The 15002-nt window shown below is 38.1% G+C and overlaps 1 protein-coding gene across 1 annotated transcript in view; it reads right to left on the reverse strand.

The window, feature by feature from the left end:
• The window catches only part of LOC140143814 (sushi domain-containing protein 2-like), a 36466-nt gene that overhangs the window by 18179 nt on the left and 3285 nt on the right, over positions 1-15002 (reverse strand). Inside the window, exons 4-13 of the mRNA XM_072165625.1 lie at positions 12779-13085; positions 12047-12334; positions 11191-11333; positions 10362-10523; positions 9407-9574; positions 8818-8888; positions 6259-6391; positions 4789-5046; positions 3518-3706; positions 2604-2774 (exon numbers count right to left, since the gene is read on the reverse strand). Of these exons, the coding sequence (XP_072021726.1) occupies positions 2604-2774; positions 3518-3706; positions 4789-5046; positions 6259-6391; positions 8818-8888; positions 9407-9574; positions 10362-10523; positions 11191-11333; positions 12047-12334; positions 12779-13085 (1890 nt within the window). The remainder of the gene's footprint in view (positions 1-2603; positions 2775-3517; positions 3707-4788; positions 5047-6258; positions 6392-8817; positions 8889-9406; positions 9575-10361; positions 10524-11190; positions 11334-12046; positions 12335-12778; positions 13086-15002) is intronic.

The following is a 15002-nucleotide window of genomic DNA, read 5'->3' on the forward strand; positions in this document are numbered from 1 at the left end:
GCCAGTTATTCTAGGAGAGGTGGTTCAAGAGACTAGTAAGGGAATCCATATGGGAGGGAATGGAGGATACTGTCATTAACATGCTTAATTATTACCCCGTATTACAAGTCCTCCATCGTCGTCATACCACAGAGAACCTATTCTTGAGAGGGCACTCTATTCACGTGGTTTCTTTTCCAACGCTAAAAGATCACGAATTTTGGTGGTTTGCAAATGAAAAGTGTCCGCACTATCGATTGGTTATGTAACTGTTATGAGTAATTTATTAGGTTTTTCAATGCAATCGCCTCGACCCATTAATGCATATGTGACGTGTCATGTCAAAAGGAGACACTTTTGGGCAGGATCGTAAATGGAGAAATAACCAAATATCTGCCCGGGGTCGAATTTTTCATAATTTGGGTTTGTTGGGAATTTGTGATGTTATTAATGTTAAAAATATTGTCTGAAAGTTTCAGACCGGAATATAACTGGCATCTTGTATTTTTGAAGACATTTTTCAAGGTAATTCCTACTCTCAACATTGTCAATAATATTTTTAAAGGCCGATATCTCAATTTCCAATTTTATAATACCATAACTTACGAACTCAATATCTTTGCTTAGGAATGTCAGATTTTATTGGGGAAAACGGCGTTGTGGAGCAAAATATCTCTATATTGAAGATATGTAAAAACCTCAAAATTTATAACCTGCCCAAAAGTGTCTCCTTTTGACATGACACGTCACATATTATCTGTATTATCAAAGTACTTGGAATAGCAATCCGGTGAGTTCACTGAACTACGCCCTAATACTGATAGAGTTTTAATGGCGTTAATCCTCTCCATACACAGTTGAACAAATACAATAGATGACGGTCAACACGTATGACCTCCTATGTGACATGTTATATGTGATGTACAAAAACCTGAATATCATAAAGATCAGTATTCGTTTGTGCATATGAACTGCACGTTTACGTTGCTAAATATTACTCATTATATATTATGACAAATATTGGTAATATGACAATACGGTATATACATTGTATATAAAACGACTAATAGATCCTGCTATCATGGCGTCAGGTCAATGTTCATCATATCCCGTATGTTTCTTAAAATTCACTCATATTTGAGACAAATTGCTGTGCCCATTTTATAGGTGCACAGGTAGATCCGTGTTGTTTTTAATTTTCATTTCTTTTTAATGAAAGAATTAAGATTTTCCACTACTAATTTTAATGCTATATTTTCAAAACGAATACGTGTTCCCGGTTGGCTCTATAGCGATTTCACAGAAAAGGTATTTCTAGTACAATGCAGCGTCCAACTCTAGCTGAGAGCGTAGCCTAAGTCATTATAGACTCCAATAATGGCTCTCCATACACAAATGAACAAACACAAAGGAGGGTAGTCTCCTCCGTGGCCAGCTTGATTTCGATGGAGCGAAACCAAATTGGCTGCGGAGGAGACGGGTAATTTTGCCATGCAAATGAGCTGAGTGTCGTAGCCCTGGTCATACCATCAGGAGCGTAACAAAAGCACCCATAGACAAGGAGTGGCGCAAACCCCTTTTAACATCTCCTCTATCAACCCTATTTCATTTTCGTTTGTGCTCGGGCCCAATGCACTGCAGTGTTTATTGTTCTGTTGTGCCTGATTAGAGCGCTGACATATTGAAACATCTTGCTTATCAATATTCATAAGAGTGTACATCAACGCCCAGTTCTCGAAATTAGATGACTTGTGTCTGGCAGGTGTGAAATACATCTGACTGTGTGTATTAATTACGTAACGAATAAAGGTTTTGACATTATTGAATGGCTGCCTGTTATGTGTTTAGTTTTTATAATAATAATAATTATTCTTTCTTATATCTTTATGTCTCCCCTCCCCCTCCAATCTCGATCGCCCATTAGCTTCTCCTCTTTTCACCCCTCGACCCCACCTTCACTACCTAACTTTCCACTGGCTTTTAAATTGATACTAATGATATTAAGAAACCCATTTGAATTTATTTAATAGGTCTCTAACCATGATAACAACATGAACTGCGAAATAGTTAATTGATAAAAAAAAAAATGACGCAGATAGACATGGACCTATACCTGGCAGCCACGCCACGTTGTATACGAATATTAGATCAGCAACTTAATTACATTTATTTAAATGAGGCGCCTAAAATAAGGTGGGCTGTAAATAGCTGTACATTGATAGTAAAGTGTGCTTTTGTGTGCTGGCGAAGACTCAATCACACCCGTGGGCTGTATGAGAACAAAAGGTACTTTCCTTCAAATAGGTGCTTTCACATGACTTTGTTTTGATTACTTGTTGACAGTAGCCTCCTTGGTAAAGCGTAAAAACGCTCTCGAGCCAATTACATATTTAATGGCGGAACCCTTTTGTCTTGAACAAAAGGTACCTCTCGATGTATAGCTTGTCAGCAAATCATACCGTCACAAAGGAATAATGCGTTTCCGCTTGCTACGCCCCTGCTCACCATCATCAATGAGATGTCGATGACGTCCGATATAATATCGGAAAGTAAAGTGAGTTGCAACCTTTAGTTCTAGTTCAGATTAGTTGGAAAAACAAAACAAATATCTATATTGATCTTACTAGTGCACGTAGCCGGTGATCCAGTCCATTTCCCATTGACACATCTCCGAATTGCACTGCCTTGTAATAAATACCCCTCTTCACAAATTGTCTCTGCTCTAACTTCACCGTCTTCGAATCTGATATCGATATATCCATTATTAGGAGGCTCTAACGAATTACATCCAGTTGCTGTGATTTAAAAAAAACATCTTTGTTTGATTGTGAAGATTATCTTTGTTTGAAACATTTTGTAGTATTATTCTAGCATACACAGAAAAAAAGTTTTTAAGAGATATAAATGTGTTTTAGTTTTGTCAATACATTTTAAAACAATTTTAATGTCGGGTTATATAAAGGTAATGAAACCGTTGTCAAAACGTTTTAGATGAAAAAAAATCAACACGTTGCAACAACATTTTTTTCGGTAAATAGTTTTGCAAAATATTTTGTCATTAACACTTAAATACAAGAGCACCAATGGTGCTGTAGCTCAATTGTTTTTGGATATAGACATGTCATTGGAACTAATTATGTTATTGGCATCGTGGTATTATATAGGTGAATAATATCACAACTTGTTATCGGTTACCATATTCAGCATTATTATTATGGACTGCATATTTACATGTAGAAGCAAAGAATTAAAATTTAAAAATTGGAGGTATGAGGTAGAGCTCTTTGAAACACAGCTTTTCTGAAGAAAATTAGAAAAAATGCATGACATGAAAATGTTAATGTAAAAGTGTCAAACTTAAAGACTCATAACTAAGCCTCTGTGTATGAACTGCTTCATGAGATAGAACTTTTAAAACAAAGCTTCGCTGAAACAATCGGACAAGTGTAGAACCGTCAGTGAGAACACAGAGATCTACCGCTTAAAACTTTCAAAACTAAGTCAGGTTTACTATTTAATGGTTATCACCAAAGCTTACCAACACAATCGTTGTCGCCTTCTCCAGTCCACTCCCCGTTTTCATGGCATATTCTTTCTGGGGATCCAGTTAATGTAAAACCCTCGGCACATTCAAATATTATGTGAGCACCAACTAAAGTATTCTCTTGGTCTGTTTGGTAGTTTTTGGTACCATTACGTGGTGTTGCAATATATGGGCACACAGTAACTGGAACAAATAACAAAATATGCATTAATAATAATTATACAGATAAAAATGTACAGATACAACATGACAGAATAGTAAGAAAACACTATAAAATGATATATTACTTATTACACAATTCATATCACCTGAACTCGAACTTGTGAACATTTATTTTATTCTGTCTACGGAGGGCGACATCGTCGGATTTTATTTTTCAAAATAATTAGCCTGAGCCAATTCAATTTTCAATGGCACGGCATGGCAGGTTTCAAATGCAATAGCCCATTATATTAATCACCAAGGAGTCGAACTTAAACCTCCCATTCCATGTTTTGTGACTGAATTGAAGTAGTTAGGGAAGGCCCGAGGAAAGCACTATATATACAAGTCCCCTCATTTCAGCTGCTTTTATTTACGACCCGCTATCTTTAGCTACGACTCGCTATCTTTAGCTATAATCCGTATGACTGTCCATCTCCGTTTATTCTCGAATGATGGCTAAGCCACATGATATTCGTTACAATGTACTTCAAATATCCAATTGAATATCTAAGAGTTATTTGGAAACAATTATAGACAAACGGCTAATGATATGGCTGATAAGTATAAAGGTATGGATGTTTGAAGGCAACATGCGCACGGTTGTTTGACGGCATGTAGAACTGTATTCATTTTTAGCAAAGTTGAACACCGATGGCGCTATTTATCTTAAATCTTTTTGCATCTTTACAGGGGTAGACACTTGTTAAATGGCATTTAATAAAACAACATAAAAATGAGTAAGATACATCAAGGACATTTTCAAACTACTTTTTATCATGCAATGAAAGAATTCATATTATTGGGCTAAAGCTTAAATATATGTAAATAGCGCCCTCAATTTGCACACAATATACCGCTTATGGAATAACAATTAACACAGAAAGGAAGAAAAATTCGATCAAGAAAAGACAATTTAAGTTTAAAAAAAAAATAGCCAAACAATTATGTATGTATAGCTGTTGTTATTGTTAAGGTCTAGAATTGAAAATTATGCAATGTTAATTTTGCCTATTATGAAGGTAAGACCCTTAATGTCATTTACCATGAAAAGCAACACTTACCAGGTTGTGTATACTTTTTCGCTAAACTATCATAATTCACAGCTTCCATGGTTAATTCTCCAACATCAGTATTTCTTGTCAATGACATATCAAAAACACACTGCTCATTGTCGCCACATATTCTATCCATATCGTTAACAAAATCGGGTGGAAGCGTCGATCTATCGGGCGCCTCGTAAACAGGTATGAAATCGTTGTCTTGATAATCTGTATGGCCGCCGGTTTCGTAGTAGAATAGCGTAGGCTGTTCTACCTCCCCTATAAGTCAAAATAGACATGTAAACTATTAGGGAACAAGTATTTGTAAGCAGCGTCGAGGAAGCCAATGCATCAATGCTTTCGTAATGTGGACCTGCATACGTCTGGGGGCACGGTGGCGCAGCGGTACGGATTCTGCCTCTCAACCGCAGGATTGCAAGTTCGAGCTCCGGCAGTGCCTTTGTGTTGTTCATTTGGGCAAGGCGGTTTACCCCCACTTGCCTCTATCTCTACACCGGCGTGCGATGGGAAGCTGTTATGAATATTGGTCATTGAGCGCCGCGACGCCAAAAGGCACCAGCATGCCTTAGGCATATGGCAGCTGACATTATTCTAACTACAATGGAAAGCGCATTGATACACGTGAAAGGCGCGGTATAAAATGATGCCAACATAACAGGTGACTTATCATAGTGTCCTGGCAACTGAGTGCTGGACAAACGTGGATCAGATCTATTCAGGAATACCATCAGAGATAGTACAGAAAGCTTTGCTACTTTTGCACATAGGGCTATTCTAATTGAAATCCATACATCCCCTATGGAAAACATGACCTTACTGTGAATGTCAAATGGGACTTCTTTTGAAATCTACACCGCCCCCTCTCATGTGTAAGAGAATTATCTTCCAGAGGGGGATTTTGGATTTCAAATGGAATCGCCCATAGCGACATCTGACAAAATGAAGAGAGATCGAGAGAGTATTTACGGTACCAAAGCATAGCTATTATTTTCAGCAGATATTTTATCTAAAGCATGTGAAAGTTTAATACTTTTTTACCATTAATATTGTTGTAGGCATGGAAGAGGGTGGTCTATATGTTCATAAAAGTTTCGGCGCAATAGTTTTCCTTCACTGATTTTTGTTTTCACTGGGGGCTGAACACCCGAGGAGAGGCCCAATTGTGGGGATTCTATTTTTCCAAAAGAAAGGTTTTACTTTAAGTTGAATGCTGGTAATATCCAAATTAGTTTGAACTTTCGATCAGCCGTCGATGCTTGGTCGATCCTTGTTATTTATGAAATATCAATTGTTTATTGTGACAATATTTAATCATTGCATGTAATGGAATGAACTAACAAATTTACCATTACGTCTCGATTAATTCGTTGATAAATCTCCTTAATAAGAAGTATCGAAGCAGCATCGACGGTCGATTTCAAGAGCAAACAAAATGGTCTCCGGTGCATTGATAATAAAATTTATACTTACATGTATATCCAAAGTTTCTTATTTCTTCAGGCGTTGCCTTTTCAGGGTCAAGCTGTTCTGAATTTCTAGCGATGAGATCGTTTTCGGAAGAGCTGTCCCAATTACCAAAGAGACCTTTGACACTCATGTTATTCTAGATAAAAAATAACAAAAGAAATACAGCATTTTATAAGATGATGTAAATTCAAACATAGTAACAAAGTGTATAGTGGGCTCTGTATCAAAGTCGTACGACTTTTCTGACACATATTTTACTATAAATTTACAATTTGAGTTACAGACCGGTTCCCTTAAAAGGTACCGGTATGTCATTTCTTACAACATTATGACAATCAAAACAATAGTGATAACTCTCGGGGTGATAACTCGTTTAATACAACAATGCATGTATCATAGCACAACTTTCACTTAGCCATACTGCAGTTACTGTCCGTTTTCCTATACACAATACACAGTGCTCTCACCATTGACGTGTGACCTCAACAAATGATGTATGTTGGGAGAATGGACACTTGCCTAGTTAACATCACTGTGTGAAAAATAACCAGCCAATATTTTATTTATTCTCCAAAACTTCTAGCAAATATATTTCTCTAACATGACCTAAAATTACAGCTAGGTTAGATGTTCAGAAATGGTCGCACTTTTGTAAAATATGAGTGAGGGCAAGGCATAGCTAGCCAACTCCCCGTGTTAATTGAATGGAGATTTGACCGAAAAAATTGGTATCGGACCGCTCACTTCTGAAGGATGCCACAAAAAAACGGTAAAAGCTACATTTAAATTATTCTAAATAGGTTCTAGAAAATAAAGTTTTGTAACATGTCCTAAATTTTTAGCTAGATGTTTGGAGAGGGTCGTACTTTTGTGTTTTAGGAAGGATATGTAAACGACAGATAACACCAAAAATATGAAGAAATTATTTCCAAACTGTGTTAAGTCAACAATCATTATATTGCTCATTTTGAAGAATGCTGGTTAACAAAAAGCAGTTCTTTGTGTCATTTCGTGAACAATGGTACACATACCATTGTTTCCTTTCGTTTCCTTTATAATCGGTTACCCAACTGAAGCTGTAATACCAGCTTTATTGCGATGTCGCACATTGAAAACAGACACTTGTACACAACCAGAGAAGATCTGATTTAATCAGTTGAGCTGCTTCAATGAGTGTTATCTTGGTTTAATAGCTTTTAATGGGGTTTAAGTCCTGCAAAGGTCGAGATGAATTCTACTGTAGACATGACTGCATCATGCCCCTTTAACTTACTTTCCTAGAATTATCTGCATTAGGTCAGCTTATAAATGTAACTCATCGACATGATCGACCATTGGGTCCATCTGGTTCATACGCATGTGACAAACTGTTCGTCTGTTCACTTCAGTGACGGGGTGCTTCCCATTGACACATTTTTAAAGGAGAGATGCAACGTATTATGGAGTTCAGTGGCGTAGCTAGGGGTGGGTAGGGCGGGCGAGTCGCCCACACTGGAAAAAATCTGGGGGGAAATTTGGAAGGACCAAAGAAAAAAGAGAAAGGAAAGGGGGAAAGAAAAAAGAAAAGAAGGGAAAGGGAAAGGAAAGAAGAAAAAAGGGGAAATGAAAGAAGAGAAAAGGAAGAGGAATGGAGAAATAAAGGGTCAAGAGGAAAGACAGAGAGGAAACAAGAATAAATAGAAAAGAGAGGGAAATGAAAAAACAAAAAACAAAACGGGAGCAATAGAGGAATGGGCCGGAATAGGGAAAGGGGAACGAAAGAGGGGAATAGAGATAAAGAAAATACCTTGCATGTGTATTGTGGGGAAGCAATTCATGCACAAGGGAAGGAATGTAAGAAAGGGAAGAAATTGAAGAATATGAGGAAGGAAAGGAAATTGAAGGAAGAGAACGGGAAGTTATTTGAGGGGGAAGTTATTTAAGCCAGTGTAATGGAAGTGAGAAGGAATGAGAGAAAGGGGAAGACATTGAAGAATATGAAGAAGACGGAAAGAGATGGAAGAGTAACTTATGGAAGTGAAGGGAAGTAGTTTAGGGGAAGTAATTTAATGGTAGGGGAAGGAATGAGAGAAAGGGGAAGAGATTGAAATATATGAAGAAGGAAAGAGAAGGAAGGGAAACTTAAGGAAGAGAAGGGGAAGAACTTCTGGGGGAAGTAATTTAATGCAAGGAATAAGTACATTTTTGCTTCATTTCATTTCAAATCAAACATTACATTTTTTACATGGTGAAATGTTCATAAAAATATTACAAATGTATACAAGGAGGCTTATCCTCATGGTATAAAATGCCCAGAATCCATGAGCTTCCGGGGGCATGGCCCCCTGGACCCCCACCAAGGGCCCATGTGCGGGCCCCTGGACCCCACGCTATAAACACTACGATATATTTCTTAATCAACTTGAGGGGAATTCGCAGTCTTGCCCACCCTGGCAGGGAGGGCTGGCTACGCCCCTGATGGAGTTATCACTGAAAGCTTAATATTACTTACTTGTAATACTGGTGGAAGAATAGCCACCACAGATAGCATTTGGTCATTGGCAGTTACATTAACACCAATACCGGGTTCCAGTACGTAATAGTAGCTTTCATTATATTTTCACCCTCAGACTCAACAACGACGACTGAAACACCTGCATATGCCAATTTATAATTAAAATTAAAATGAGGTTAACGCAATGGCCGAATAGTAATAATAAAAACCATGGCTTATGCATCATGACTTCTTTGTCTCGAGCTCTGTACCGGTAACAAGCCTGGCTGTTTTGATGATTTCATTCCGTACTACCAGCTTCTTCAAGCTTCTTCAGCCTTTTTGTATGAGTAATTAGTTCTATAGAAGTGAATCCGCTAGGCGGCTCCGCCCCACTTCTTTTGGAAACTGTCGAATTGTCAAGTCCAGCCTCTGACATCCTAGCACAAATATCCGCCTAGTTTGTACTGCTTTCCCGATGTTGTCCTGTACAAAATTTTCATCTTCCGTGATCATCGTATTAATCAACACAGCTCTATCTCACAGGTGGAATATGATGGTGAGATTATAATAGTGTATAGAAGTAGGCCTATGACTCGTTGGCCCAACATAGCATTGATCACAAAATGATGTTACCGTTTTCTTTCCTTATAATAACTTAATTAGTATACACCTTACCGTTAAAATCTAGCCAAAATTGATCATGGAAAGACACTATTTCAGTAATTCCCGAGTACTTTCTAACAAATTTCATTGTGGTTATTTTATCCAGTTCAACATGAATGGTATCAGAGGTGTCTTCCTTCATTGCGATGGCTGTAAGAGATGTGACCTTCTGGGGTATACCTATATAATTTTATAATGAAAACAAAACAAAACATTGAATTACGTACGTTGCACTCCCCATTAAACAAATCGACCAAAAAGAAATACAAGAAAAGAAATACAAGAAAGAAATACAATCAATCGACCAAAAAGAAATACAAGTTTATTTCTTGCCAAGTTGTGGTCCGAATTAATTCTTTCTATCCAACATTATGTGAGTACCTCGTATATATCCATGGTGACGTTGCTAAGTTCCCAGGTGGGTGCTTGCTACCGGAGCAAGGCAGTGGGAGAGTCAAATTTAAAAAGGAAAAAAAGAATAATGAGGTAAACGAGGAAAAGAGAAATGAAAAGGAGGAAAAACCTGTATAATATTTTTACGAACAAACAACATATTGTATTGTGTAACGCAATACTAGTTTTAAGTTTATTTCAGTATAATTATCATTATATACTATACTGTTTTCGCCTAAACACTCTTAAAACAACACGGTGAACATTTTTGTGGTTAAAATTTGATCACAATTTTTGGGTAAGGTGCACAGTTAAATACTACGTGGTCAATTTTAACCACACTGTTTTAAGAGTGTAGAGTGTACAACTATTAGTCCAAGATCGTCTAAACATAATTTTAAGGCATTTTAGGGCTATTTAAGTTGAAATTCATACACCCCTATAACCTTAATATTCCATATAGGGAGTGTAAATTTCAAATAGGGTTGCCTGTATAGGTGACTCCATTTTATATCTTCACCCTTTGTGTGGGATGATAAGGTCATGTCTTCCATAGGGGGTGTATTAGTCCTACCTGTATCATTTCCAGCACACGACAGGCAAACGGCTTGCTCTGTCCGTCCCTGTAATTCAAAATTGTAAGATGGAACCTCGACCAATGTAAATTCTCCTTTGCCATTAAATGTATATTGTAGATTATCAAAGGTGATGAAATGTGGATCTCCAAATGTGGCGGCTAATGGAAAAGAGAAAAAGAGAATATATGAGCTTAATTTGGTTGACTGTTCCTTCTTTTCAAAATAAAAACATGATCACATTGGCTGAGCATGGCTCTCTGTGCACGACTCTACACTCCTATTATCTTTAACGGGTGGTCAAGGTGATACGGTAACGATAACGAATATGATCAGGTTCAATTTAGAATAGAAATACTGAGTACAAGGCACGATACGGTGGTGCGCTCTTTGACTCATGATCGGAAGGTTGCGGTTAGCACCGCGGGCGGTGCACTTGACGACGCCTCTTACTTTATTGTCTCTCTCCGCTCAGGTGTTAATGGGTAACGGCATAAGTGCTTGAAAAGTGAAACAGTCTCGTCATTCCAGTTGTGCGGAAGGCCAGAAATGGCGAACCATCCCGGGCGAACCCTCCACATAATATATATAAGGCACAAAGAGACGGGCAATTCGGCTTATGAGCATTCTCCGGCATTACGTTACTTTTTTTTTACATACAGCGTTGTTTTAATTTTTAGTTGGACATAACGTCCTACTTACATGATCGGGGTGGGTTATATTCCTTGCAATCAGCCGTTGGTCTCAGAGTCAGATATGTCTTGCAATCATTCCCCCATATACAGCAATAATAAAACGTAATCACGTCATGCTTCCAATGCGACAAACCTGGCACGGTATCGATTGTTTGGTATGGTGCGGCTCCCCAAACGTGACTACGGTCTGCTGTGCTACCTTGGTCGGTATCCCCAGCGAACATGAGGTCACCGTTATCTTGGTAACAACATTGAGTTCCTGAGGAGGTTGTTTCGCTGTATAAAAAGTTGCGAAAATTATAGTGAAAAAAGGACTTGTGTATTTTATGCTGACACAAATAAACGGACTATATAGGAGTCGAGCGTTGAATGATCAGAAATCACCTCCAGACTGACTTCAAAACACGATTTTTATTGATTTATATTGTCTATAACGGACCAATTTTAATCTTTCTCTATGTTACCGCAATGCGGTGTAGTGGTCCAAAAGGGCCAAACACCAAGCGATCCATGCGAGAATCTCCACACTATCGGGTTGCTTGTTACCGCAGTCAAATTCGATATTGCACTGATACACGTTATCAATGAATTATCGACTAATCAATATCAATGTTAAAATTTCATTGGGCATTCATTTCATTCACCGTAAATTTCCGTCTATAAGCATGCATGTGCCTCTAATCGGTGTTTATTTTGACGAAAGAGACAAAAAGCAGCCAAGAAACCCATTAGTCTATATAATACTAGATTGATCTTATAATGATACATGTTGGTACCGCCGCCTGTACTAGTGATATAGTTGCTCAAACTCAATAATATTTGTGTGGAAGGTTGTCTGCCATTCGTCTCTTTCGTAAAAAAAACATATATGCATACACATACGAAGATTAATATTAACAACAGTCAATTGATTGATATTTCGATCATGTATTGCTGGTCGATCAAAAGCTCGGGCAAATTTGGCTACATTGCCTTAATTGCAGACGTACCTAGCAGCGACACTTCTTACGCAGTGTTTAGCACCTTGATGATATTTACACACGCTTCCTGAGTAGATACTGCAACCAGTATCTGGTTGAAATCGTCCTGAGTCAGCAATAGCCTGCTGTAACGTACATGGACACGCCATAAGTTCATCCACAAAATCTGGAAGAGATGTTTCATTTTGACTCCATTCGTCACATTTAATTGATGACCAGCCTATTGGGTTGTCTTGGTATTCTTGGTTAAGAATGTATCCCAATGCGTGGATGTCACTCCAGAATTTTAGACCGTTTCTGTAAAGAAATATAACAGTCATTAGTGTTATCGTGTGTAATGGTGGTGCATAGTGGTGGGTGGTGTAGGGTGGGGTGCATGGTGGGGGTGTGGTGGGTATATATAGATGACTGGGGTGTGTGTGTTGGGGTGTATCTATATAGCTACATTCTCCAAGTAAAAAAAAATAACAGACGAAAACGCTCTGAATCCTCTGTTGTTTATCATTAGGCACGACATCCAATTAGAGCTAATAAAACTATCGGTGCACCGAATGTTTCCATTGATAATCCAGTAAGCTAAAATGACTAAAACGTCTAGTGTAGGGGTTACCATTACCTTTCAACTCTTTGTCTTGGTGTGCTCCCGGTTAAACATTATGGTCCCCAGCGGCACAACGATTGATTTATCGGCATACTTGCCTTTGTATGTGTAAAAGTCCAAAGTGGATGACAATTACTCACGGATTGTTAGCATCATGTATTCTTATTGCACCAAATGCATTATCTTCAGAAACACCAGATTGAGCAACGCCTTCGAAATCATAAGAGCCGTCATTGCCTGTGTTTTCGGCTATCTGGTAGAATTCTTCCCACCTTGGGCCTTGACTGCCGTCTTCTAAGTAAGCCAGGACAGTGATAGTAATGTTTGCGTTGTCTGCAAGCTTTGTGGCATCCCAGCGTACTTCGAGATCAAAACCGGCTCTATACCAATTGAGATCGTCAGAATTAACTCTGGTGACGCCGCTTGAAAAGATGCGGTCTAGATTAGCTGTTATGATGTGGAGAAGACAATATTTATTTAAGCTAGGGAAATGATTTCAATAAACTATGGCAGTGAAAACATTAAGTACATAATACCACAGAGAACCTATTCTTGAGAGGGCACTCTATTCACGTGGTTTCTTTTTCAACGCTAAAAGATCACGAATTTTGGTGGTTTGCAAATGAAAAGTGTCCGCACTATCGATTGATTACGTAACTGTTATGAATAATTTATTAGGTTTTTCAATGCAATCGCCTCGACCCATTAATACATATTATCTGTATTATCAAAGTACTTGGAATAGCAATACGGTGAGTTCACTGAACTACGCCCTAATACTGATGGAGTTTTAATGGCGTTTAATGGCGTTAATCCTCTCCATACACAGATGAACAAATACAATAGATGCAGGTCAACACGTATGACCTCCTATGTGACATGTTATATGTGATGTACAAAAACCTGAATATCATAAAGATCAGTATTCGTTTGTGCATATGAACTGCACATTTACGTTGCTAAATATTACTCATTATATATAATGACAAATATTGGTATTATAACAATACGGTATATATATTGTATATAAAACGACTAATAGATCCTACTATCATGGCGTCAGGTCAATGTTCATCATATCCCGTATGTTTCTTAAAATTCATTCATATTTGAGACAAATTGCTGTGCCCATTTTATAGGTGCACAGGTGGATCCGTGTTTTTTTTAATTTTCATTTCCTTTTAATGAAAGAATTAAGGTATTCCACTGCACGGGGCCACAAGGGTGATACTAATTTTAATGCTATATTTTCAAAACGAATACGTGTTCCCGGTTGGCTCTATAGCGATTTCACAGAAAAGGTATTTCTAGTGCAATGCAGCGTCGGACTCTAGCTGAGAGCGTAGCCTAAGTCATTACGGACTCCAAGAAGGGCTCTCCATACACAAATGAACAAACACAAGGAGGGTAGTCTCCTCCGTGACCAGCTTGATTTCGATGGAGCGGAACCAAATTGGCTGCGGAGGAGACGGGTTATTTTGCCATGCAAATTTTTCAGTGTCAGCCGCCTGATAATACTTCCAGTCATTAGACCTATAACAATTCTTTTTTGTAATGACACATGGGATTGAAGTAAGCGATGTCGTAAGAAACTGCAATCAGGCGAAAAAACAAACAAACAAGTGTTTGTTTGCCCAGACATGGGGTAGAAAAGAGTGGGTCGGTAGCTCGATTTCTTTTTGTTCACGGAGTGAACATTTCCCCCACTTGAACCCATATCTCATATGCACAGTTTATCCCTTACATACACTGTGTCATGAATGGCTATTGTAGCCCATCATCCCTGTCGTTGAGAGTCTAGGAAATAATTCCCAATGTCTCATACCCAGGTTTGTATCCCTTTATCTAATCTTACCCCACATGACAAGGACTTTTCTTATCTTGTATTGAGACAATGGCAGCCAGGACTATTTTTTTTGCCTTTTTTTCTAAGCATGTTTACTATTAGATTGAGCCATCACATGATTATAATAGGCTTTACTGATTGGTGGGTAAGGTCAATGCTATTATTTATTTTGTGATAAGGCTGACTGAGCATATTATTGCACCTATGAAAAAAACCCTGCTATTTTGATACAGGCGATTTACTCAATTATGTACTTACTGACAAACTTTAGTTCCTGTTATCTACCCAGTAATGTTTGCTTATCTTAATTGGAACCCTTTAATCATTATTGGGCCAAGGTTATTATCTGTATGTTATATTAATTGAATTTCAATAGGCCTATGATAGTGCTATTGATTTCAAAGTTTGTATTTCAATGAGTTTCTTGCTGGATGGAGAGTTATAAAGGCCAGGGTCAGGATGTAGGTACCATTATGCCTCAAATCACTAATTTCTTGTAAGATCAGTGCAGAGTAGGT

The sequence above is a fragment of the Amphiura filiformis genome, unplaced genomic scaffold (assembly GCF_039555335.1).
Source record: "Amphiura filiformis unplaced genomic scaffold, Afil_fr2py scaffold_29, whole genome shotgun sequence".
Classification (NCBI taxonomy): domain Eukaryota; kingdom Metazoa; phylum Echinodermata; class Ophiuroidea; order Amphilepidida; family Amphiuridae; genus Amphiura; species Amphiura filiformis.